At 37.4% G+C, this 27,810-nt stretch overlaps 1 protein-coding gene and 1 long non-coding RNA gene across 9 annotated transcripts in view; one reads left to right on the top strand and one right to left on the bottom strand.

The window, feature by feature from the left end:
• Window positions 1-27,445, bottom strand: part of ANO4 (anoctamin 4) — a 200,514-nt gene extending 173,069 nt beyond the window's left edge. For all 7 annotated transcript variants that reach the window (XM_072923263.1, XM_072923266.1, XM_072923267.1 and 4 more), the window contains exons 1-2: window positions 27,226-27,445; window positions 23,268-23,504 (exon numbers count right to left, since the gene is read on the bottom strand). In XM_072923263.1, the coding sequence (XP_072779364.1) occupies window positions 23,268-23,504; window positions 27,226-27,430 (442 nt within the window). In that variant the 5' untranslated portion in view covers window positions 27,431-27,445. The remainder of the gene's footprint in view (window positions 1-23,267; window positions 23,505-27,225) is intronic.
• LOC115493033 (uncharacterized) lies at window positions 139-15,751 on the top strand. Of its 2 annotated transcripts, none has more exons than XR_012053504.1 (3): window positions 139-2,054; window positions 4,458-4,553; window positions 14,189-15,751. It is a non-coding gene; the product is annotated as an uncharacterized lncRNA (long non-coding RNA). The 2 variants fall into 2 exon arrangements; XR_012053505.1 differs by lacking the exon at window positions 14,189-15,751 and adding an exon at window positions 13,100-13,327.
• Window positions 27,446-27,810: the final 365 nt, after the last annotated feature.

The following is a 27,810-nucleotide window of genomic DNA, read 5'->3' as shown; positions in this document are numbered from 1 at the left end:
ATTACTTGATCAGTATCAGGTACTTGTAGATCACACCAGGTAACAACATAAGCCCATCAGGTAAAGAGGATGCCTAACAACAACAATATTAAAAAAAAAAAAATAGTAAATCACAGCTTCTACATCTTGAAGTAGACTAAAAATATAAAGGCCAATTTAATACAGTTAATCTGTTCCAAAATTTTTGAAAGTATAAATATAGTGCAGGAGCATACAAATTCCAGTAGCAATAACAGCAGAACACCAGGCTGTCATCCCATATTGGTCGGAAGATATTACCTTTCTGTATGTTTTCTTTTTTTTTTTTTTTTCTCTTTTGTTTTGGTTTGGTTTTACCTTTTTTTAATAAAAATCTTTTCCCCTACGATGACAGGACATTGGAAGACCCATTACTTTCTTATATTTTATTTAGGTTTTAATTAGCTGATTTCATCCTGTCAACAGGACATGCGTGATATTTATTCCTCCCTTTTCATAAACATAATTAGCCCAAAGAACATGAGATCTACTCAAGAGGGAGTAAGTACAGGTGAAGGCAGATAAAAAGAGTAAATGACAAAGGAGGGCAATTACCATTTCCAACTAATGTACTAAGATATATACAGATAATAACACATATATAGGTAACCAAAAATAAAAATATAGCCAGTATAGGAGTGGACATGACAAAATAAGGAAGCAGCAGAAGAAAACACATTTAAACTCTACAGTAAGCTTTCAAAACAGACTGCAATACTAACAGAAGGAGTATTACTTGGCACCTGTGAGTGTTCCCAAGCCCAGATCCCGTGCCTGGTGTTGAGGAGGGTTATGAGAACAACAACTTTCTGCAAACTCAATCTTGCCTGAAAGTAACTTAGGAAAATCAGCTCTTGGTACTGCTCAACTTGAACATCCTTCAACTTTCTGAATTTTCTATTTTTATTATGCATCAGATCGAAGTGCTTTCAGTTATCAGCTTTTTAACCTCTATATTGATTTATTGAGAATTGACAAAAATCCCTGCTTAGTTGTCATATTGGTAAATGTAGATGTTTTCTGATCTTTTCCTCTGTCACGTGGCTCCTTTGCAATTTTTCAGGACCTTTTTTTTTAGCTCAATTAGGAATTTAAACAATTCTTTTAAAGTACTATAAAAGAAGTCATCTTTCTACTTATTCTAAAATAATTTGTGGTTTCTAATTAGAAACTATTGAGTGAGCATTGGAATTAAGTGTTTGAGGTTATGATATCAGTTTTCCCTTTAAATACAGAACAGAAATATTTATTTAATATTTCTGCTTTTAACATTGTCATGGAAAATTCTGCTTTTCTCCATCAGAACTCTAAAAGACTAACACATTTTGAGTTAAAGATCAACTCCTAATATACTGTTATTTCCATTTATAAGAGAAACCTTATTTATTTTCTAGTGAATTAACATGCAATAATATTCATGGCTGTCAATACAGCAATTTTTTTTTCTATTTTATCCTTTTTATCTTACAGTTATGAAATTAATATCATTTTATTGTTAAGACTTCATTCTTTAAAATATTATTTCCTTGGAAAACATAGAATTTTCTTAAATTACTTCCAGATAAATAAAAAATCATAATTATAAAAAACTGACTTCATTTTTCAAATCTCTTAGCCATGAAACAGGAATTATCAATGTCAATTCAAGTAGAAATTTTATCACTCTCTTTTTCAAGAGAAGTGGGTGGTCCACAAGCTTTTGCTCATGTTGCTGCTGAATCATTTGAAATTGCATAAGGGAGGTTCTGAACAACACATACATATGGAAAGGAAGCTAAAAAGTATGATGGACTTCAATAAAAATATATTAGTTCAGCAAAATCAAAATGACTATTAATAATAAAAAAAAAATCCATATAGCCATTTCTAAAGCACTAAAAACATCAAGATAGAGGAAAAGAGAATAAGTAATCACCTAGAGAGACTTTCATTTCAGCAGTGTAAGTTTAAATCTAATGCAGGTGGGAAGCAGTACAGGACTGACAAGACTGCGTGGAGAGAAACGGCTGCTGCTCACTGAGGCATCTTTCATTCTGGTAAGAGAGCTTCTAAGACCATTGCTGTAACAATTTTTTTAGAAATGGAAAAAACCAAAACCCAAACAACAAACAAGCTTTTCAGTGATAAAATCAAACCCCCTGGCAGAAAAGCTGTTCATAAGAAACCCCCAAAACCTCAAAAAAACTCCCCAAACCAATATCTCTTAGCCATCTTTTGGCTGAAAAATCAGTAATGGCCCTGTCTGCATTCCAAAGACTTTATCTAAAAGGAATTTATCTAGGAAATAGTAGCAAGATGCTATTTAGGGATTGTTTCACTTATGGAGAATTTTCCTGAATGTCTTATATGAGAGAAATAGCTTCATTGTGGCTGTCCATGTACCCACATGTGACGTATGTACCCACTTTTGTCAAACAAAAAAAAACCTAAAAACCAAAGAGATCCACATCAAAACACCCCAATATTCTACAATTTAGGAACAAAGAGACAGTGAGAATGTTCTCCCCACCTTTTCTCCTCCTTTGTAAAGGGACAGTAAAATCAATGCCATACAGAGGTAGCTGAGTGACACAAATCATACCAAGAGCACCATTACCAGTACCAGTATCTACAATATCATTTGTCTTCAACTCAGGGCCCCACAGTAAGACTTTCCATAAATTAAGCAAGAAAATTATAGACAGGTAGTATTTCTCAAAGCATAAAGAACAGGTTTTGTTAAAGCAACTTCAAGGGGGCTCTAACAAATCAATTTCTGTCTGCAGCCCAAGCCTGTAGCTATAAGCTCTAAACACACATAGACCAACAAATTGAAGTTTTTATTTAAAGTTGTTCTTCAAAAAAGAAAAAAAAATTAAATATTCAAATATTAAATTCATAACTCCATATTAGCTATATTTTGTACCATGCACCCTTAAAAGAAACAAGTGTCATAACATATGAAGCAGTTAAAGCACTCTTAACAGATTGTAATTTAATGGTACAGAATATTCCTTTTATATCTAGCTATTCCCTTAACTAAGTAAATTAAACTAATAACAGCTAGACAAATTTTATGATAGCCCAAAGAAAACTACCTTTGTGAAAGTTTTTAAGCACTGAACTACCAGCAGTAGAAGATGGTGAGATAAAGAAGTTGGTGAAGATTCAGAAATAACAACAAGCCTTTAACAAAGCAAGTAAGAAAAGTTTATATATATATATATATATGTATATGTATATATGTATATATATGTGTGTATATATATATATGTATTTACTTTTTTTTTTTTTTTCTTCACATACGGATCATGCAGATCCCTTTCAGACTGTAAACTAGAGAGGAGTTGGTAGGACTTTTCTAACCTGCAAGGAGACAGGCAGGTTACATCAGGTCACACAGGATGGAGAGGCTGAGATACTGAGGTCCTGGGAGGAATAAAGGGAAAGATGAGATCTGGAAAGCAGGAGGCCACCTTGCAGGAACAGACAGGCCCCAGACACCTATAAGGGCTTTCCACCCACTCCTAAAGCAGGTGTCCTAGAGCTGTGTCAGACCTGTAGCCAAATTGCAGGTAACCATATACTAATCCCCCAACTTCTTGGAAGTAAAACATGACCTGAAGTTAATGCTGAAGCAGAGAGGAAGGACCCAGCACAGGTAAATGATCACAGCAGCCCCAGTAGAGCATCCCTGGTAGTTTGTGCCCTGTATCCAGGTGTACTGCTGGTTCAGTGATATGGTTTCATAGCTGCATCCAGACCTACTTCTAATACAACTTGTATACTAGATCATGAGAGTATTTACAAACAAAACATTAAGAATGTAGCACAGGGATATGGGGGAGAGTGTTAGATGTCATGAACAGGCCACTGAGATTTGAAAGGCCTTTAGGGTCAGACACCCCAAAATGACACATACATGTGACAAACATTTGAGAGCTTACAATAGTAGAGAGTGTTGCTGAGCATTTAAACACTTGACATGCTCACTGCTGACCCTTAAGATGTTTAAATAAAGAATAATTTAAAATAAAACATAATAATTAAAAATGCATGATCTCTGTGAAGAGACAAAGAGTTTTATTAACTTCTGATTTGAGGTTTACCATTCCCTTATTAAAGAGTAGGAATTAATCTCTTTTGAAACAATAAAAATCTAAACTGAATTAAACTGTTCCTGATACAGGAGCTGGACAAGATGATTTCAAGATGCCTTCTAACCTAAATTACTCTACAACTCTAAAACAGCCCACCAAACTGCAAGAAAAATCAACCAAGGGAATTGTTCAAGTAGAAACAAACAGCAGCAAAACTGTTAGTGATAACCACCACATAATAATATCCACTGGTGAATATACACACATATGCACACAATATTCAAAGAGCCCAAATTCCTTCAACAGGTGTTTCAGGTATTCAGAAAATAAGAGATTTTTATACTGGGTTCTTTCTCCCAGTGCAGAGAGAAGTTTCAAAAGTTGGCTGAGCAGACTCTGAAAGTGACTCCATGTGATGCTGACCTTTTAAATACCACCACACCTACCAAGGCTGGGGTGAGTTCCCCATATCTTAGTTTCCTTTATTGAAGTTTAAAGGAGTTTCTCTTTTACAGAAAAATTTTAAGTGCATCTTACAAATAACAATGGGATTATTAAGTGATCTTTCAGAAAGTTATTTTTTAAATTAACTTTCTACCTAATTAGCTGGTTCAGTATTCCAGCTCATTCAGAAGCAAAGACCATTTTCAGGCATTCAACCATTAAAATGTTGGGTATGAAACAAAAAACATAATAACCATAAAATTGATTATTTATTTGAGCTTTCCAGGTTTTCATGGATTTTTAATGTAAGAAAAAGAAATTCTAGAAATGTCACCATTAATAATCCTGTTGGATCGCTACAATACCAAAAAGCAAAAGGAAATGAAAATAGAAATCCTTAAGTAGTGTACATAACTGAAACTATACTTGCAAATGAATCTCTTCAGGACACATTCATAAATACTGCCAGTCACTGACAACAGTAATTCAAAACAACCTTTTAATAACAGCTTGCATCCCCCTGTAAAATGCCTTATAAAAGGAGCTCAAAAGAACTGGGCTCCCACCAAGGAATTAATCTTACCACATGGCACTTAAGACCTAATGCAATGGACAAAATGCAATAAAATTAGTATCTACTTGTGACAAACTTTGTATTTTTTGTGTATTTACTGATTACTATGCCTATACTGAGGTGATCCATAAAACCTGTGAACTAATATATACAATATTTTTAGACCACTGTTGGTTCTCCAGTGTAGAATGAGTCTAAAAATGTCAGCACAATGGTTTCTTCAGCTTGGCAGGTAAACTGAATAGAGTTTATTATAGAGTGAGTTATAGTGAGGACAACAAGACAAGGGTTTTCTGCAATATGTTTACAGATTCTTCTGGTTTAGTTAAGTGAACAATCTTTATGGGACAGTGTAAGCTATCTTGACTGAAGCAAACAGAAGTGCTTTATTTAATTCTTGCTTTACTAAACCCTTGTATTGATTTCCTCTCTTCCCTGTTAATTTAGATGCATTTCCTTTTTTTTTTTTTTTTTGATTGTGAAAAAAATTAAAACAATTCAATTTCAAAACTGTTTTTCAAATTTTCAAAATATATTTTTGTATGAGAGACTAGTGGTCTCTCTGTAGTGTAACACTGTGCTCTTCCAACACCTATACTGGAAGCTCAGTGGGAAATTAGTAACCTCAGGACACCTAGAAGCCAAAAGTACAGTACAATAACTCCTGCATATAAGCACAGATCTGCTGCTTGACATACAGGACTAGTCTAGCAAGTTTTGGAATATCTGTCACGTGTCTAAATTTTAATCTAGGGGGAAAAAGAACCAAAAACCCAAAACTTTGGGAAATATCAGTATTTCCCAAGTGGAACACCTCAGTCTGAAAGCATGAGGAGCAAAAAGGCACTGACATTGCAACAGTTTTTCTTGAATAATACCATTCACTAGGTTTGATCTGTATTCACTGTTTTATTCCCATTTCGCTTCTACATACACACACATCCAAATCCCTTCTAGTGGAGCACTTATAATTTACTATTTTCTTATTATTTTCATTGTAACTGCTGTTATATTTAATGTAAAAATATTTCACCCACTCTGGAGTGCTTTCTCCTTTGTAGTGAAGAAAAGGAAAAAGTGCTTGCTGGGAAAATGGAAGACACTTATACATTGATGTGCCAGCCTTGGAAGACAGAATAAGCACCAAGTCCTACACAGTTCAACAGAAAGATTCATTAAGAAAATCCACATGTAACCCAACAAGACTATTCCTGTAAGGGCCTACAAAGAATTTCTATTGATATCTGGAACTAACATTGCTTAAGTCTTAAGCAAGAGTTGCCTGGGACCCCCATAAATGATATGCAAGGAAAGAAGATTCGAGGGACTTGAATATATCTGGTGGAAAAAGCTGTTGTGTTACTTGGAGATTTGACAACTGCTGCTATGACATGAAACTACGACTGGGTGGAAAGACTGCTGACTTAGGTGCTGATTACTCTGCTGTTAAAGCATCATGCAAGCAGCAGTGTCCAGCTGGCACTAATGATACATCACAACACTCCATCTGCAGCTCACCATGCACGCTGTGGGGGGAATGTCCTGTGCAAAGTACAAGAGGCAAATAGGCAAGAGAAGATAGAAATACAAACCAAACAAACACTACTTGCTTATTGTGGTACACTCCTAGCCTCCCCAGTACTACCAAAGAATGATGAATGACCAGTGAACACATGGAAATATTAACTTCCATTTATTATTATGTTTTTTCAATTTAAATATTACTATCATCTGAAGTAAAACACTATTTGAAGACACTCCTGAAAGCAGCAGTAGGTTTTGTGTGCAGCCACACTCTGGTTCCCTTTTCCTGTCGTCACCTGAGAAAGGCTCTTTAAAATAAAAAATTCTCCATATTGATTTTTGACATGCTCCACGCTTCCTAGAGACAGATTCAGAGCAGCAATCTTCAAATGTTCCTTTGTTTCACCTCTCATTTTTTCTATACAAGAGCTATTTGAGTGCTATTGTGACCCTGAAAGAAGGAATGGTTTTGTTATTCAGATTAATCGCCATTTCCACACTAAACAAAGACCATCAGGAAGAAAGTGACTTAAGAAAATATGATCACCAGAAGCAGCTGTAGAGCAAGAGGTAGAAAAAAGATAATTTTTCACCTACGCATATGGAACTCCAAACGAGGCTCATCAATTGGCTGAAATAATCTATGACATGAGAAAGATAAATGATTAATATCAACTTTTGCTATAAAGCTCTTTTCTTCTTTCCTTTCACCTTCCTTCCTCACATTTCTGTCACTTTGTGTTGCCTGGGGCTCGGAAAGGAAGATTTTGTTAAATTTCCATAATGCAGCAGAACCATTAATCTCATAGCCATAGACTCAGAAAAAAAATTGGTAAGTTTACAGGGAGTAAAACTTAGTGTACAGTTACAATCAGGAAAACAACTTACATTTATGATTTCATATGTCCCCAGGACAATGTGGGAGTCAGGCTGTCCTGACTGCTGCCACTATAGAATGGACTGCAAGAAAGTGACATGGGTTTTGCTCCCCTGTATCTTCCAATTTACCCTTGGTTTCCCTTTGGAGAGCTAGATCAGGTGAAAAATTCCTGACTAGATGAAGCACCCCTGTTTTCTTGTCCCAGCAGGGATCTGACCAAAGCAATGACAGAACAACTCGCCATCATCAAGTCAGATTGGTGAGGAAGGTGACTGGGAGACTGCCACCATGAGCAGCATGGGCAGAGCCCAGTCTCCATGTTCTGCTCTTTGGCCGAGCTGGGCTTTCTGCCCCTTGCATGTGCCTGCGTCAAACAGTGTGCTTTTGTCATCTCTGTCTGAGCAGCTGGGGGAGTGAGCTGAAGGAGACTGCCATGGGTCAGCCTGCAGCTTTCATCATAGCAGTGCCAGGCTCAGGTCACCTGAAAAAGCACTGCTGCTCCTTTTCCTGCACAGTCCCTCTTGCCATGCCTGCCCCCATGGCTGCTCTGCTGAGGCAGCAGCACATTCCCGAGGGGAAAGGGGCTGCAAGCCACAAACCCCACTGACGAGATCCCAGTGGCTGTGCCAGAACAGCATAAGTGAATCCTCAGCACAAAAATCAAATCCTCTCAACAGACCAGCATGGAAGCAAAGCAACTACAGCTTCCACACCACCCTCTTCAAACATGACATGAGGCACCCAAGAAAGATTTGAGCTGGTTTTCCACAGCCTCTGCCTATGAGGACACACTAATGTCTTCCAGACAGGAAGATTTCTCCCTGTAACTTGGCTTCTCGTGACACCAGTCCTTAAACTGTCCTTGCAGCTTGGCAGAAGGTCTCCTTTTTACCTCCCAAGTGGCTGCCTGTACATACTGACTGTAACTGGAGGGGCAATAGACATTAAGTTTGCCAGCTTCACTGGGATTCATTTTTAATAATGAGATTGAAAAGGTGAAAGGAGTACAATTTTATTCTGTCAGAGCCAAAAGCTTTTTTCCGATGACAAAGTTGCAGAGGAGGACAAAAGGACCAAAACCTATTTTATAAGATGACACAACCTTCCCAGAGCTATCACTTGAAACTCCTGAAGCGCCTTTTTTGCTGTAGGGGGAAAGAAATGGGACAGCTGCATTCCCCTAGAGCTAAGCCCTGTGGGCATTCCAGGGGCTGCTGCATCAAACCACTTTCCTCCTGCCCAAGCAGAGCCTCCCAGCTCCCATATCTACATTCAGTGGCAGCTTCCTGACCTTCTGTTGTTGCTCTCTGCTTTTTAGCGAGCAGCAAAACCACTCCTGGCTGCTTTTTCCTTAACAAGTAGAGCTGCCATTTCCCAAGTTTTATCCCCAGACTCTAGAATATCAAAGTGCAGGAGTGATGTCTCTCTTGGCCCTCCAGGCCCTCTGATCACAGAGTGCCATCATGCTCTCTAATACATTTCTCCAAGCTTTTGAGGTATTTTCAGTCCCCTCAGGACAATCTCACTTTTTGATAAATAATAAACCATCTGGAATATTTGTTGCATGCTTACCTTACAAATCTTTCCATTTTCAGTCTGCTTTCACCCCTCCACTGGGATCAACCACATTGCAGAAAAAAAAAACAAACAAACATAGGAGACAGATCTGGCCTGTAAAGGAAGCCTTCCAGGTGTCCCTTTGACTCTGAGTTCAGAGAAATTTGTACTCGTAGTAGAGACTTTCTCAGCACACCTACCTTCGTACACAGTGGAGTCAACCACAGAGTTTCTCAGCTGAAAATTGTTATAAAATAAATGAAGAGGTAAAATCCTTCTGAAGCTTCAAAGAGGATGTCAATCATCAGAAGACTTGATGATTTTTAAATACATGTGCTGCTGCAGCAGCATTGCAGAATGTCAATGTTTCTCAAGAATAAATGCATGAGACTGTTAAGTCCAACCTCTTGGTAAAAAGTTGTTGAATTAGTAAAAGGATTTTGTTTCTATTTCAATGAAGACTAAATTCTTCCATTACTTCAGCTGCCAAAGCAGTTTTTATAAAGAAAACCTCCCAGAAGACTCCAACTGGCAAGTTTCCTTACAACTGGCAAAGATGCACTCCTAGGTCATCTGCACAGACAACCAAATCCTGTCCCTGGAGTGGCATCAACCACCCTGAGCATTTGAGACTTAATTGATCAAAACATTTGAATATCAAACCTAAGGCTCATGAAAGCGCCACTAAAGTAAAAAGATTGCTTGTATGCTAAAAAATACACATTAGCTAAAATATTTTGCTAGGTCATCCACCATGGTCCCACCAGAATTTATGATTAATTAGCTTATTCCACTTGGAAAATTCAGGGCCTTTACAGAGGACTGACTAAAAGGTCTAGACCTTAAAAATATGCCTATGTTTTAATTCAGTTACAAATGTCAAAACAACTATTTAAATAACATAAAGTAATGTAAATGTGAATAATCAGATATTAATATTTTCAGACTGGTTTACTAACACATTTACACTGATTAACCATTTATTTTTTCCAGAAGTGCTCTGCATAAAGATACATTAATATAGAAAATTAGCCCAGCTTACTAAACTAATATATTTGTCACCATCATAGAAAATCCTAGATTTATTAAGCAGGAGCTATTTTACCTTGTAAAAGCAAGGAATAGATTGCAAAAAAATGTATGAATTTAACAAAAATCAGTGTTTTATATGCAACAAAACAAATACTATTGCATATAGAGCTGGAGGGGCTTTTTTGCTTTTTAAAGACAGCCATGCACAGGATCTGTAGAGTCAAATATTTATTTGCCATGTAAAGCTCAAGAATAATCATATATTTAAATGAAATACCAAAATATCAAAACTGCAACTAATTGCAGTTAACTAACTGCAAGTATGCAAACAATTTCTAGACACTGACATGCTTAATGTTGTGCATTGCTAAGTTTCTTCAAAATCTAAATCAATGTAAAGCAATATTAAGAAAAAAAACTTCTACTAAGACCTTCATGTCTATGCCAAATCTCCTCAGTTGCCAAAGAAAAATTTAAACAGTATACCTGAAAGAAAAAATGAGGCTTTTTTTCTCTGAGCCAGACTCTCCTCCGTATATGCTATATTTTGAAGAATTAGGAAACAAGGTTCTACAGTCTTCCACTAAAAAATGGTTCTACCAATAAAAGTAAAAACATGTCTGATTACTCTTTAGATAGAGGTCATAGGGGCAAGTCATTCTACAGAACCTCAACAGACCCTGTCTACTTCAAAACAGTAACGTGGCAAAATCTTGGAGTACTTTCCACAGCTAAAGAAGGAAGATGAGACTTTGAACATCCACAAGATATAGTGAATGTAGATAAGGTTCTGATCAGAAATATTTCCACCTGACCAGGAAATAATACACTAAAAAAACCTTATATTAAAAGTAGTAAAGCATAGTATTAAAACTATAGTATAAATAGTTAAAATAGACATTAAATAAACTTTGGTAAGGGAATAATAGTTGTTAATAAAAATTCCTTATTTAAAGAAAAATGTATTATCAATCACATTTATGTGTATGAACATTTAGATTTAATTTTTTTCACCATTAATTTTACTATTATTTTAGCATTCAGTTAAGTTGCTCAAAATAAGAATGAACAGTGTTCATGATGCAAGAACATTATCACTTGCTTGCAAGTCTTAGGACAATATAATGGCTGCATCTGAAAAGATGCACTGAAACTATCTCAGACCTGGATCAGGTCTCCTCTATACATAAGTCCATTAAATGAGAATTTCCCACTCCTATGAAGATGACCTTATAATGTTATTCTGAAGTGTCTCAGAAGCTGTTTTACTGAAGCTTGCATCGGTCAATCCCCAGATTTTTGTGTAAAACCATTTTTATTCAGTCATTACTGGTTCTTCTAGTTCAGCTTTCAAATATTCACTGCCTGATTCATAGATGTGAGCTCAACAGAAAAATTTCAATAATATATTTTCAATAAAAGTTTCTAACACAGCACAAAATTCAGGGTTGCTGAGTTATACAAGATGGTCATTCTGGACTAAGCCCACAGTGTGCATCAATAACTTCAGTGAGATCCTGAGACTGTGCTGGATGTCTGGATGTTTACAAATGCAGAGGCATTATTTCTGCAATTACTGGTTTTAGATGCTGCCTTATTCACAGAATTTTGGACATATTCTTTGAAGCAATTGGCCTTTAAGCTTGATGCGTGTCCAAAGAGTTGTTAAGTCTTGAATTCCTTTGCCATCACTTCCATGTGCATGTTCTAGCCTTACATAAAAACCTTGTTTCAGCAAAATGGATTCCTATTTTGCTGAAATAAGTATTTCTTCTGTACTTTAAAAGCAAATATTTTCCAGCTTTTCCCTTTCTATCTTCTAAAAAGTAAATTGTGGAGCAGAAGAGGATGTGAAACAATTTTTTAAAATGTAGATTTTTGTTGTAATCAGAACTCAGTACAAAGTATTACCAGATATACAACCTCTTCATCAAAAGCCTGGTTTCCACGGTGACCAAGCACATCGTCTGCTGGTTTGTTTTAGTTTTTAAAAAAAGTTGCTTTTTAATGTCACCCATCCCCAAAATTAGGATAGAAAATAAGCTTAGAGAAATGTAATTTTTTTTTCCCCTACAGTATCTAAACCAAACTGAGGACTTAGTTGCCCACACAGCAGCAGCATAATGCATCATTCTTTTTATCTAAAGCTCACTCATCCAACCCAGGTACTAGCAGCTACTCTGCTCTGGCAAAAATGCTCATCAAGGAATTTTTTAAGCCATATGAATGACAGTGACAAGTAGGTGAACCACCGCTCAAGCTCAATGCCTTTAACCTAAAATTTGGTAAGCTGGATCAGGCTAGAAGCCTTCTAGTCTGCTGGCTGAAGCAGTAGTAGCCAGAGGTCATAATTTCTACCACCCTTATAATTAAAAGTGAGCACTTCTTTCCTCACCCTATGAACTGAATTACTGCATCCCCTTAGCCATGAGAGAAATCCCATTCTAACCAGACATAACGTAAAACCAAGTTGAGTTCATGATTTTATATATATATATATATATATCAAAATAGCTGATTTTTACTTTTGCTATTTCCGCTTGGCTTATACAGTCAGTTCCCCACTTGCTACTCATGGTATTCAATATAAAGAAAGACTAAAAAGCCTTGTGCCTCATTTCCCTGCCTGGGAGGAAATGCCTATCACTGGACCAGTCAGATGGTCTTGTCCCTTTCTTGTCCTTAGTCACTATGTATTTACGTAGTAATCAACATTAATATAGAATAGACACTGTCTATTTCTCACTGCAAATTTCATCCTCTATTCAGCTGCCCAGCACATTCAACATTTAATTCAATCCCACGTCCTATTTTTAACAATGACTCATTTAATTTCATCCTCACCCTCTTGCAGTCTTAGTTCAAGACTATTACATAACTCAAACCAATAAAATATACAACTACATTTTTTACTGTTGCAGCTTAATTGCTTATAATTTCTGCCAAAGATGCCTTTTATTTTAATGCAACATTGGATGTTTACTAATACAGGTTCTCAACAACCAGCTGTACTGATAACAAGAGATAATACTTGAAGATCACCTAGAGACATCTGAGTTCTGCTTTGACGTGATAAACACTACCCTTGTGATCATGCAGAATATTTGAATATTAGCTTCACCTTTCTGTTTCTTTCTCCCTCGCCTACTATACACAGAATGGCATAGTTCAATATCTGCCTAAGGAAAAAAAAATATAATAAAAGCCTGTTTTCAGCAAGCCTGAGGTACAGCATGTTCTTATCTTTATGCATAGACCTGCATGAACACTCTCCATTCTCCCACTAAATTAATCTTCAAAAATTTATTTTTACTCTTCAATATTTTCATCTTAAAAGCTGAAGTGCTTCAAGGATATGAATGACAGTATTTTTGGCAAGAGAGAAAAAGGCACCCAGGGGAAGCACTTAGAAAAATGACAAAAAAGTATGTAGGTATTTCTGCATGAAGTGTGTTTGCAGGTTTTAGTCCTGATGTGGAAAAGATTACTGGGCTTTGAGAACTTTTCATTTGAAAAGCAGCAATTACTTCTGTAACCCCAGAGTGATGTCTGACATGCACCTCATTTTTTTTTTTCTATGCAGACAACAGATAGTCAAGTACCCATTTCAGATTACTGCAGTTTTATTTCCAGGATAGAAGGGGAAAATGATGTAGGAAACAATGGACAAAAGGAAGCATAGACAGAGAAGAGAGAGAGAAGTCATATATTTGAAAAGCAACTTTGTTTATCATAGGTTCAATTACCACATGCTGCAGTGCAAGTGAGTCTTTCTATTGATTCCAACAGAGTTTAAACAAAGTCCTGACTTGCAAGATAACACTCAGCATTAAGGGGGCTCCAGCAGCCTGGTAATCAGGATTCAACTAGAAGCAAGTCAGCAGACATAGGAATTCTGTCCAAGAGGTTTTTTTGCCCTTTGCAATGAATGCTACTTGGTCTTCTTGACCAAAAGACATGGCTTAGATATAAATGCCATGGCAAAACTGAAAGTAATCAGACATAAGCACTAAGGAGCAAATATTCTATTGGACACCAGATCAACACCTGCCAAACAACCCCTCTGCTTATCTGTTATAGGAATAGGCTCCCAGCTAGAAGCTGGCCACGGACCAGCTCTCTGGAGTGAGGCAATCCACTCTCCCTTTGGCCCTCAGCAGCAGCCTGCCACCTCCATGAGCATCTTCCATCCTGGCTGAGAGGTACAGACAACACTGGCTCTCTGTGCTCATTGACTCCGTTTGAACCTTTCAGTCGCCTAAAGGCACAAGGGAAGCAAAGCACCTCACCTGTGACCAGGCATGGGAAACCGCAGGAAGTGTGAGAGGAAAAGCTGCATACATGGAGCTTCCTCCAGCCATCACCTCCTCAGAGCTGAACAGAAGCAGACTGAGGGCAAGCAGAGATGCATAGCTGGAAGCTCATTTTCCCTGGAAATGCTATAAATGAAGAATGAAAAATAGGTAGAGAATGAGGAACAAATTCACAATATGTACACAGAACAAGTAGGTGGTCTGGAAGAAGAAGGAAAATAGGAAGAGATTTTCAGAGGTATACAATTAGGGGAATGACTGAAGAGGAAGAAATGTAAAAATAAATGTTAAAAAATGGCAAAAAGATGGAAATACAGTAGCTGAAAGGGTAGACAGGATGGCATTTTTCAAATTGGTAACTCCAGATTTTTGCTTGAACTTGATTACTCTTCTTTCAATGAGGGGACTGATGAGACACAAAGCTTTGTTACCTTAAACCAAGCTTTAAAGACAGAGGTGAAAAAGAAATAAGGGCTTTACTGGAGCTACTTTACTTCGTTCATTCCATCTCAGTTATACAGCTCCTGCTCTCTGGCTCAGTCTTGTACTGCAGTGCTACACATGAACGCTTCCCACTTGACATCTGAAACTCTTGACACATCCTTTCTCTTTTAAAAGAGCAAGGCTTCATTATCCACAGAAAAATGAAACAGCTCATTTTAAAAAATCTGAAAAAAATAAAGAAAACACATTAGCTATTTGGGTTTTTTTTGTTCATGCTCTTTGATGTGACTACCAAAAGTGGATTTATTACAATATTGGGGGTTTTTCATCGTTTTTCTGCTCAAGGATATATCAGTTACTTACATATAGAACACTTCAAGATTTAACTGTGTTATATTCTCTAATGAGAAATAAAATAAAAAGCATTCTATTGTTAGACCCTTAATTTCTATGGAAGTAAATTTGGAAAAGTCCTATTTTGATTCTGTAAAGTTAACAAGCAGATACTTAAAAATAATTTTATGCTTATCTTTTAGTAGTATTTTGATTATAAAATATGCAAGATAAATATACTGTTGAGAGGGAAAGGCATGTCACTGAGAGGAGAATGAAACAGATTGCTGTTCACAAAACCATCTTTGATTTAAAGACCTAATTAAACATTTCCTTCTTGCACTAAGCCTTGAAGATCCTCTAGCACTAGAAGGGTGCAATTGGAAGAGTGGTATGAAGACACATCCTTAGGTAAAATGGAGTTCTTCTATTACTGATTCAAACTCCATCCTCAACCTTTTCTTCATTAATTGACTAGCTTACGAAACCAAAATATTGCCCAGAGAAAAAGAGTCTCCATGAAATCTGATATTCAAAATAATTCTTATTGCCCCAACAGTTCTCAATTGACAGTGCAGAAATATATTCAAGAAAAAAAAATAAGGCGATCAAAAAGAATTGAATCTTATAAGTCTAAGTCTGTGTTAGCTAAGTGGTGATGTGAGGAGGAAATTGTGTATTACAGTCAAGGGACTGAGTTTAGGCTCACACAAAGCACCAGCTGTAAGAAAACAGGGATAACATCAGACTCCTGCTTGAACTCGTGCAATGATGTGCCAATCTCAGATCAACAAAAAGGGCAAATATCCACATTGTAGATAAATAGGAAGGTCAGGTCTTGCAGCTATTTTCAAAATTAGCACAAAGAGAACACAGGAGAGTAAATGCACTTCCAGCTCTAAGGATGCTCTCTGAAGACAAGTTTGAAGCACACTGGTACAACAGTTCAGGAGGCAGTTCAGTGTTAGCATTGCCAATTTTAAATGCCTTGAACCAACAGCATGATCAGTGCTGGCTGGCATTTCCAAATACATTTTTACAGGAATTACCAGCTCATTGTATTTAGGCAGATTTTAGTTTCTCATTCATAAGTGGTAAGAATAATTAGAGAAGCAGATAAATTGATCTCCATGGCACAACTTTCAAGTTCATTAAGCATCCACTTCATTGCTTTGCTGGATCATAATCAGGAAGTTCAGCAGCTTCTAGACTTGAGCCTACAATAATGTCAGAAGAGTACAGAAGTTTGACAGGTTTTATTTTCTTCCTTTTAAACATGAGTGTTTTAGAATGGTCTGTGCACTTAATGTCAGCCAGAATTTTGAGTAAACAATATTACACTTTGAATCAAAAGCAATTCTACTGGTAGCCAAAGTTTTGAAACTGATTAAGTACATGCACTTAGATATTTGGAAGTATAGATTTAATGGCACTCTGTCCCAAGACTCAGCAAGGACATTCTTTGTAAGATCCTAACTTATCATAATTATTGAATGTAGTATGCATTTCAGTCATTTCAGGTATAAACTTAAACACATTTAGTCTCATTTTATTAAAAGGAAAAATGCATATGCTGCATTTCAGGAGCAAAAGATGACATAGCACTGGAAGAAAGGAACTCTATAGTGCTTAGCACTTCCAAAATTGCACTGCCTTCATTTTTGAGAAAAGTAGTGAATCATTGCCTTTCCTAACAGTGAAAGATTCTGCTGGTGGCTGAATGAAACAATTAAGAAGGGTAAGCCTCCCCTCTTCATGGCCACAATGATTCGTGAACAGAGGCGTGATGCTTTTGCTGGCAGACAGGAGAGAAGGGTAGGGAAGGCGGGCTGTTCCCAGGGCAGTGACACAAGTTTATGTAGTTGTCAACATTGTTTCTCAGGCACAGCTGACTGCAAAGTTTCTGAGGAACATTTTTTGCTAACAGTGTTTTTCCTCTTTACAAACCCCACCAGGAGCTCTCTATTAGACTGCAATAAAGTGCAGAAACCTGTCTCTCTTTCACTTCTTTCAAGATGCTCCAAAAACGGCCCATGCCTTGATACAAGCACAAAAGGAAAACAGGTAGAGAACCACAAGTAGTCAACAACGCTGTGGGCATGGCAGATTTTGTCCTGGGCATTTAAAAAGCACTGAAATTCAAGTGAGGCTTCTAATCAGAGATAACAAATATGTTTTCTTTCTACTTCTCAATTTCATCATTTCATCAATCACTCCGCAACTGAAAAGCAAAACAGGTTACAACCTCAGAAATAACCATCATCCTTCTAATTCCTTTCATTCCCTCTTTCCCTCCAATATACTAAGAATGCATTAGGACTTTTTTACCAAAAATCAATGCTTAACAAAAAACTGCAACCTGAAGTGATCCACTGACTTTATTGCTTTAAATTTGTTTGCAGTTTAATACACACCAAACTCCATGGAAATTTTGTCTGGTTGCACCCAGACCGCTGCATATTCTGCCAAATTTCTCACGATGCCTTCAACCACAGTAAGGCGTGTCAGCACCATCTTGTGGCTTTCTTGTACAACTTTTGTACAGCATCCCCAGGAGTTGGTCAGTTTGTGACCTCTCCATATCAAGACTTGCAACTGGAACACAAACTGTAAGAGTTAAAATAAGTAGTTGCATCTCTAGGGTAATTTTGCAGTTTCCTCAGACTCTGAAGGCTGCTGGTCAGGATAAATGGATGGATCAGATGCCTGTTCTTCAGACTCAGCTATTTCCCCAAACTTTACAAACATTAGATTATTAAGTAAACAGAAACCTACTGCTTGATTTTTCTTTCTTTAAATGGCTTTTGTTTTGCGAGTCTAAACATAGTAAAATTTTTTTACTCTCTTCTCCCATATTGTTCTGGTAGTTTTTCCTCTGCTTAAGCTCCAGTAAATCTCTACTCTCATTGAAAATAAACAGTCAGTTTAGGTAAAAATCTTCTATCTCTCCCTCTGTAGCAAATACTTCACATGAAATATCCCAAGCCTCTGTTTGTTTTTTTCATAGCTGCAGCCCACTTCCAATTAGTAGCTGAATTTATCTTCCTCTACTCTTTCTTGCTGAGGATTCACAGCTTACTGGAGAAAAAGAAAAAATCCTGCTATGCACAATAGCAAAACCTGCACCATTATTTTCCATAACTTTTCCCTTATTGTGTTCCCAAAAGCCATCAATTTCTTCCTGCCTGACATTCTGAATGTCCTTTTGCAGTGGTGATGTCTCCTACCTTAGACTCATCAGCATCTCATCAATGCACTCCTCCTTTCCAGGCAAAAATCCTTCATAAAAATATTAACCTTGTTTCCAAACCAATACTGGGAAAACTCTACTATTCATCTTCCTCCTGTTTAGCACTCCCCCTCCCAAGACTGTTGTCATGTCCCCCTCAATCATTGCCTTATTCACATTATAATTCTTTTAAGTATCATTTTTCTTCAGAGGAACAAATAAATTCCTAGACAGGCCAATATAACTCCTTTTACAGATTCCAGTCAACACTGGATCTACTTCCTTTGCATCTACCTTATCAAATAGATTTAACTGGAATCCTGTACCACACTAGAAAGCAGGCAACATCACAAATTATGTCTTTATATGGGTTTTCATTGTCATCACACAATTTAAAACTTAAAAGTTGCACAAGACAAGACAACTGCAGAATCAAAGAATACATATAAGTATGCCCTTGCCTACAAATCAATAAATACATATAAAAATAATTATATTTTTGCCTATGTCAAATACAGCATTCACAGCAGCTGCAATGTCTTGCGGTGTAGTAACAAAAGGCAAAGGTTTCATGCCATGATTTCACATGCAAAATAAAATGAAGTGGTCATGGGAATTAATGTAAATAAAAGAGGGGTCATGAGCTGCAGTCAGACTTCCAGTAGATTTGAGGAATAAACCTGGAACAATATTTCAGGTTTACCTTATGGTTGCAAAAGTTGTGTATTATGACCATCATATTATTTTTTTCCAAAGTGTGTGTTTCTGTCTAACAGGCTCAAATGCATCCCTGAGGAGGGTCCATCTTGAGTCTTCTGCATTTTCCCTGTCCCTGCTGTGAAATACAAGCTCTCCTGAAATAGCTCTGTTCTGGACATTCACATACAAGGGACCAGGCCCAGACTAAGGAAAATAATATAACTGCCTACTTTACCTTTCAGTCGCTTTGCTGGGATTTAGTAGCCTGAATGCATTTTTGGGATTATTCCATTGAAGTAAGGATAGAGTAAGGTCCCGTAACAGTGAAGAAGGTCAAGTAAAGTAGTTCAGGTAATTACAGTCCAATCCGCCAAACATCAATATTTGAAAAGAGATAGTGACAAATTAGAAGTAAGCAACATATTAAACTGTCTTTAACCACCTTGAAGAAAACAAGATTTTAACAAAGTTGACATATTTGTCAGGAACAATTCATGGCAAATCAATATAATTGCTTTCAAAACAGCTGATCTAGCATACAAGGGGACAGGTCCCTGTAATGAGCAAACAAGAGAAATACAGTTCATATGAAGGTGCACTAATTTCAGGTCAAAGCAGTTGAATGAAATTATTCAGATTATTATTGGAAAAATGGAATACGTTTCAAAAAGGCACAGATTTCTTGTTATATCCAGTATTTTAATGAATTATGGTATTTTGTATTTCTTTAAAATTTGTAGCTGACACAAATTTGACGGGTATTGTTCAGCTCTTGACTCATTTCTACCCAGTGCAAATCTATTCATCTCAATCCAGCTGGTGTTGTCTCGCAAATCTTCTGAATATTCTGGAATATAGTGTTCAATGTAATTAAGCATTGAATAATGATCATAAGAAGAGACAAAGCTAATCAACAGGAACTCTTCTTGACTCAGCTAAAAACCAATATGCAGTTATGAAATATTTACCATAATGACCTTCCTCTCTGGTACTCCCTCACAAAGTTTTCAGGTTAGAAAATGAGCAAAGAATAACTCATGCTTTGTCTCATTCTAAACAGAAGCCTGGCTTTTATTGACCAGAGCAATCCTCTCAAAACCCCATTATTTCAAATCACAACTAATACTAGAAATTTTAAAACTCTGTTCCATAGTCCATGAAATTGATTAATTCTGGTGTCTATTATACGTCTATATCCAAGGACAAAATTTGACACTACTCTCTAATTTATCTAGCATTGCAAAATGCTACAAAGCAGTACAAGCAGTAAATTGAGACTAATGTTTCAAGTAGGAGGCAAAGCATCCACTAAAACCATCTGCAGATTTATCTCTTTCATACTGTGTATCAGAATACACGGAGGTTTTCTATGTTGTTATCTTATTTTGAACATTGAAATCTAGCTCAAACATCACCATGCACAGTTTATTACAAGATCCCAAACATGCCCTATTCAAATGGAAGCAGACAGAATTTTTCCACCATCAGTAGTTAAAAAAGAATTCTTTTGAACTATGATGTGTGTGTTGAGTGCATTATATACTGGTGGTTTAGCATAGTTTGTTTTTTAAAGAATTTGCTACTAAAATGTTATAGAGAGTTTAATTGTAAATGCACAGACAAGAAGCACAGTAAGCCTGTGGCATTCTTCTGCATTTCAAGTTCTCATAAATAATCTGATCAAGTAGTCTTGGAAATAAATGAGTGTGGATATAACTTTAAGATTTACCCTGCCTCATTAATCTGTCTCTAAGTTACCCTCTGTCTTTCCAAGAACTCCCCCATTTCAGCTGACACTGTACTCTTGCCTGAGCTTCCATAGAAGTGCTGTATGCTGCAAACAAGCTTTTCATCCATGGCAAGACAGTCCCTGAAAACTGATGTAGTTTAAAACCCTCGAGGAATCTTTGCATTACTAGTGTTATAATGAAGCCCGGGGATAGGGTTTAACACTGGAGTTACAGACATGACATCCAGCCTTAAGGAGTAGCTGCTGACACAACACCATTCTACCCCTGAGCAGTAATGGTAGAACACCCTGGTTACATGCAGTACCCTCTACTCTGCTACAGGATTAGATTTAAAAATTAGATTTAAAAAAATCCCACAGATTATAAATTGTTTCATTGGATAAAGGAATTAAGATATTAATGATCAAGATGGAGAGTGTACCTTCTTGTGCTAGAAGTTGTACTTTGAAACAGCAACACCACCCTGCCCTGCTGAAAATGGACATTATTTGAGTGCCAACATGTACTGCCACCTGAGTAGCACCATGCTGCCATGCTGCTTTTCAGCATGACATTTTCATAAACATCTCAGTGTGAACTCTTCAAGGACCTTGTAGCTTTTTAAATTAGGGTGAAAATTAGGGCATTTGTACTTGGCTTGCTAATATAATATCCTAATGCTGTCTTTGGCTATATGAATCCGTACTTTAGAACTGGGAAATTGTTCTGCAATACCAACAGGTTCTTATCAAGCTTTACTACTGCTTTATTATACTACTACTATTTTCTTTTATTTTAAATTAAAATTTCTTCCCTTCTCCACATAACCTCTAGGTGTCAAGTGCCTCCTCGCTTGTCACCTCACTGTCCCAAAACCACTTCAAATTAAAACCAGAGTTGTCACTCATCATGTGGGAAAATATTAAGTGTCTTACAGTACTTGTATCAGTAAAACAGATGGTGATGTAAACCAAGATGCAAATTAAGCCTACAGAATATAGTCACAGAGTTAATACAATCAAACTTCCACTGAAGAAGGATGTGCATATTTACACAGCTCTTAACTGGAAACAGAAAAAAGGTAAATAAATGAAAGCCATAACATTTAACCTTCCTGAAGCTGCTCAGCATTTGTCCTAATGCGCTTAGCAAGTGTCACCATCAAAGCAGATATTAGGAATGGTACTTGAAGTGCTGGAACCTGGTATTCCAGCTGCCATGAGTATCCAGACAGGTTCAGAAGATGAGCCATTAGATCAGAAACTTCTGGGAAGGGCCAAATGGGTTTTGAGTTGATTTCAGCACCACCACAGAGTTTCAGGCCCATTATCTTTTGGTAACATGCAGTAATGTCTTCATCAGTTACACTAAATTACATTAATGTACTGCAATACTTAAAATTAAAAGAGCAGTAATACAAACCACAGTAATATACATATTTTACTATCATTTTTTACTACGGATTATATTCAGCCACTGTTGCCAGCAATCATTACAATTTTAAGAACTCTATCAGCACTAGCTATTCATAGCAGCTCTAAGTATGAATAGAATATTCAGACTTTTCTGAATATTTAGACTTTTCCAGCATTATGCCTTTCAATATTGGATCCACTAATACCTCTCTCTCCATATATTCTTTTACCTGGCACCTAGGAAGAACCTTCTAATTCTTCACTCAGTAACACAACTTAGGCAGCAGGAATTAAAATCCTTTTACAGGGGTTCAGTTGGGAAGGCTATAGATGAGAGACTCATTGATAGCCAGAAAATTTCACTGAGCTCATGACCCACTTCCTATCATCATTGTCATTAAGAACTCCCAGACACAAATGCAATCAGACTGTGGGTCGTGACTTGTCCTAACATAACAACTCTTTACCAACTGTCATCTTTCCATCAGACCCTGAGACCTTCAAACCTCAGTCGGAAAGAACACCACCAATGATCAGCATGGTGCTGTTGCCTCAGACAGCTTCTGATAGCCCTTTAACAGGGTGGGAGCAGAAGTGCATTCCCATGGATCTAACTGAATGCGCCTTGTACACCCTATTTTGTGATTAGCCAGGTGCTAGCAGCATTTTGAACACAACAGACATATGAGGGCATCCTCCATCATGCAAAGTTTTATGACAGGCACAGAAGAGACTGTCCTCAAATGCCTCCATATGCTAACATGGATGCACCCTCATCAAACAGCTGACCTACCAGTTTTAAAGAAAACGTACGCTAATGGTATTATTGCTTAATAAACCCTTATTGTGCATAAACCCTTTCATGATGTTTCTGTGATCTGATCCTTATTTAGGAGCAATCAAAGCACTCTGACAGCAGAAACAGCTGTGTATATTGACCATGAAAACTGCTGACCAAACTAAGCTTGGACACATGAAAAACAAAGAATCACTTACCTGTGGAGTCTTGACTCAAAGTTTCTTGACTACTACTGTTGTAAGAAGGTACTGGAGTGATTGAAAGAGATGCTGGACAGGACAATGGACATGAGAAGTCATTCTGCATAGCAAAACATTGACACATGGGAACACAGGCATCTTCAGAGACAGTGAGACCGAGGCGAGGGTTCCCATACACACACAGATTCTTCCAGCGAAGCAGTCCTATTGCAAGAGGGCCAACAGCTTCAGAACCTGACAACAAAAATCTGGAGTTAAAACCCCTGTCCTTGTATTGTACAGCTTGTAATTTTGGACAAGGAAGCTATAGTAAGGTAATACTCGTTCCTGTTTTGACCATTAAGTTTGTCTGTCCCCTGGAAAAGAATGTAATATTTTGTTCTGGTCCACTATCAGCAATGTTCTTAAATGCTGGTGTAATGCTGAAAGAATACTTTCACTATGTGGCCTCCTTGTACTGACAAGATATATTTAACATGAAATAAACCTTCTAATTTCTGTATGAGTTCACAGATTGTGGTGGTCTTTCTCATACCTGGATTTCTGCAGGAACTAATATATTACAATCTGTAGGTTTCTCAAGTAAAAGTGGAAATCACGTTGAATTTTTAATTTTTTTTGAATCACCTACTTGCTTGATTTTTTTTTTTTTGACCCCTGTAAGGTTCAGACCTCAGTGGAAAACAGGAAGTGGGAAGCAGCCATCCCACCGTAACAATGCACTTCTCTGTTCTTATGCTATGGTCCTCAGCAATTCTCTTATCCATCAATCAGTGGTTTAGGATTTCTTATGTCTATTTCAGATTTCCTTTTTGCATTTTCTGAAGATTCATATTCCATCCTACGAGAAGATGGATATGACTGTATATGACATCGTGACATAAAACCATAGGGCTTATTATGACACTGTACCACAAGACTGTGGAGGAGAGATACCCTGACGAGATAAGTCTGCTGCACATTATATTACCTCTGCTGCTTCACCTGCATCCCATCCCAAACTACAGAAAAAGAAAAAAAAATTATCTCTAACTGCAAAATAAGGGGACTTCTATATGTCTCTCCTACAAGTAGTTTCTTAATTTTAACTCTCATGTTTGTGATACTTGCAAGACTAGGAGCATCTGAATACAAAATGTCCCATCCACAAAACTGGACTTTCAAATGCAGACAAATCAAACCTGTGATGGTCACACAAGCACCCACAGGCCATTATGGCAACACTCACAACAAGACTACAAGTCTGATGTAGTCTTGGCTGCTGCATCAAGCCAGAACTGAAATACAACAGAAACCCAGACCTCGGTCATGATTACGCAATGAATCCCTGAATTCATCTGCAGAAAACCAAGTAAGTAACAGCAGAGCAGGCCTGAATGGAGCTGGTGACGCACAAGTGGCTCCTAAGTTCTGCAAGAGCAATATGAGAGTATCTAATGCAAGAGTCATTCCAGTTGCTCTAACCACATTTCTGTCACTTATTGTAACTAAACATCAAACTAAGCACCTGAAGAGCAGCAGTTTTCTAATGGTAAATCTCTTAAAAGAGAACAAAAGAACAGAGATTTTTCATTAGTTGTCTCAGAAGAGGAGCCTCTAGGAGTTAGGAAATAATCCCCTTTAAATAAGTGTGTGTGCCCTCAGAGTTGAGTTTCCCACTAGACAGACAGACCCATACATCAAGGACCTTCAAGTGTGTCCACTCCAGAGAAGGAGCTCAATGTCACTGCAAAATGTTCAGTGAACTGTAGTAAAATAATGTTCAATACTACACAGCATTGCAGTATACATCACATTTTTTTAAAAAAAGCTGCAGTCTCCCTACTTCCATCTTTTCTTTTATATAAAATTTTGGCTCATGGCTTTTTTAAACATAAATTGATGGTTTTTCTAGGGAGTTAGCTGCCAATATATTGTTCTATTTCTCTTGCAATCATTCAGCACATTTGAGACCATCAATTTCACTGAATATGGAGCTTTGCTTGGCTAACTTAAAAGGACACTGGTTTTATTCAGCTTTCCTACTTGTAATTTGGATGTGCTTTAATACAGATACCCACAGACTAAAGACTGTGATTAACCCATAGTGCTTGACTGCTTTATCATGAAGGTTCAGGAAAATGGGAGCATTAAAATATATCTGTGTACACAGGATATGAAACTTATGGCTGCTTTTAACTGTCAATAAATTAATGAAAATATTCATAAAGATTTATGTTCAGATTTTTTAAATACCCTTGCAGTCACTCCTTTGTGCAGTTTAATTTCCTATAAACATTGATTTTCACTTTTGCTAATAAAAAATCATTCCACAAACTCATTTGCAAGTACACAGAATTGATAATTCCTGAGGGAAAAAACCAAAACACAAACAACACAGATATATCACATCAAAGAGACTTTTAGTTGTCCTATTTATCTGTTCACCACTGCAAGGCCATTTTGCCAAACTAAAACCACCAGCCTAATTTTCATTTTTATCTGTAAGAGAGCATATGCTGCAGCTGTAAGCATAATACACACAGAATCTGATGCTGAAAAACTAAGCTAGACTATAAAAAGTTCATAAATAGAACAACTCAGCGCTCTTGAGTGAATAGAAGCTACCCAAGTTTTTGATTTTGTTTAATCTCATTAGTCATATCAGTTAGGAACAGCTTTCACCGTAACCACTTCTAGTAGCCACATTAAAATAAATGTCTAATAAAAGCAACACATAAAAACACATGTATGTGTATATATCAATGATATATATATGTACCTAGATATGAAAATGTATATCAACACACACATACCCATGAAGGCATGAAGGTGTATGTATGAGAAGTGAATGTGGTTTTAAATTCTTGAATTGCAAAGCCATAACTCTTTTGTTTGAAGAAAATTTTGGTTTCATTTGGGTTTTTCTTTTTTTTGGAAGGGGGGGAAAAAACTGCCTGAAAATTTTCCACTCAAAACAAAAAAAGCTGCTTGAAAAAGCAGCCAGAGTTCAAAGAAATGTCTTTCAAGGTAAGTGCAACACCAGGGACCATTGCAAAATGCAAGGAATGTTCACTAACCCTGCAGCAGTACAACAATGTGTTTGACAGCATAATCCGTGCACAGGCTGTTTCTGCCTGTTTTTTCAACAGACAGCAAACCAGCAGCTGAACCAGAAGAATCCAAAAAAGAGACTTTTGCTGTGGTTCCATACCTTTTAAGTTGTACCAAAAATTTCAATCTTATAACAGCAAAGGAAAGCAGTATATAGCTCTCAACAGAACTTCACAACATTAAGGTAGGGAAAGGGTAGCCTGAGACGTGCTGCAGGAGACTCTAGCAGCCTAATAGAATGGAAGTTAGAAACAAGAGGACAACTATGAACTCATAGACAATCTTCCAGACACAAGCTTAATACCGTTCCCAGGTGTTTGGATATGCTTTGCAGAGAAACAAACACATGCACCCTCTCTTAGCAATATAGAAATTAAATTGTATACATTGGAACAATTTTTCCAAGTGAAGAGGACTGTAAGGGGCTTGATAGTCCCTCAGAGCATTGCAGAGGCAATGGCCTGAAGAGTAAACTTTAAATCTTAAATCTGCCTACCCTAGTCCCCCAGGTTTTCCTGTCAGGCATCTACTTTTTTTATGCACTTGTTCCACTGTTAGAAAGGTTTCCCTTTCTCTCTGCAGTTTTCTCTGAAGTGGTGGATTTGCATCTCTGAGTTTTCTCTCTGCTGGATTGCTCCCAGCCTTGTTCTCTCACAGACAACACCACACTCAAAAATTCTCCCCAAAAACCTAAACTTTTATATATCCTCTTGAAGCACTAATACTAAAAAACAATCCCCTAAAGCTCCTCTTACCCCATAAATGCAGTAATGCTATACAGCAAGCACATAACTCAGTAAACTCCTGCTTCTGCCTTATAACGTAACAAGCCAAAACTAAGAGAGGTGAAAAAATTACATACCTTGCACAGTCCATGCATTTGCCCTTGCTGCAGAGTGCCAGCAGACTGTCTGTTGTGACCTGTGCACCTCCAGACCTCCTCTGTTTCCTGGGCTCCTGGAATCCCCCATCCTGCTCGGATGCTTCTTTCTGCTGCTGCCCAGCCAGCGCCTCTCACCTGTGCTCCTGCTGCCTTCTGAAGCCTGTATGGCACATGCTGGCCACATGTTAGAAGTGCAGGCTTGCCATTCAAAGGCTTGGATTTTTTTTTCTTTTCATTTCCCCTCCCTCCTCTTCTCTCTTCTCCCACTTCTCCAGCTAAGCCTGATCTTTACAATCAGAAAAACCTTTCCCCTCCTGCAGCTGAAGTGAAGCAGGAGCTGCTGTTCTTTCACATGGCTGCAGTCAGGTTGCTCCATAGGGAAAGAGTCTCCCTCAGGGAATTTGGAACAGAAAAAGGCACTAACACATTTACAAAACCACACATATATTTATTCACTTAACTCCTTCTTGCTGCTAAACCCACCCTGAGCTGTGGTGGTAAAACCAGACACAGCCCTTGCATAGAGAAATGAGGCTGCTGCAGGGTGGGCCAAATACATCTACG

The sequence above is a fragment of the Taeniopygia guttata genome, chromosome 1A (assembly GCF_048771995.1).
Source record: "Taeniopygia guttata chromosome 1A, bTaeGut7.mat, whole genome shotgun sequence".
Classification (NCBI taxonomy): domain Eukaryota; kingdom Metazoa; phylum Chordata; class Aves; order Passeriformes; family Estrildidae; genus Taeniopygia; species Taeniopygia guttata.
This window is presented reverse-complemented; position numbering and strand designations above follow the sequence as displayed.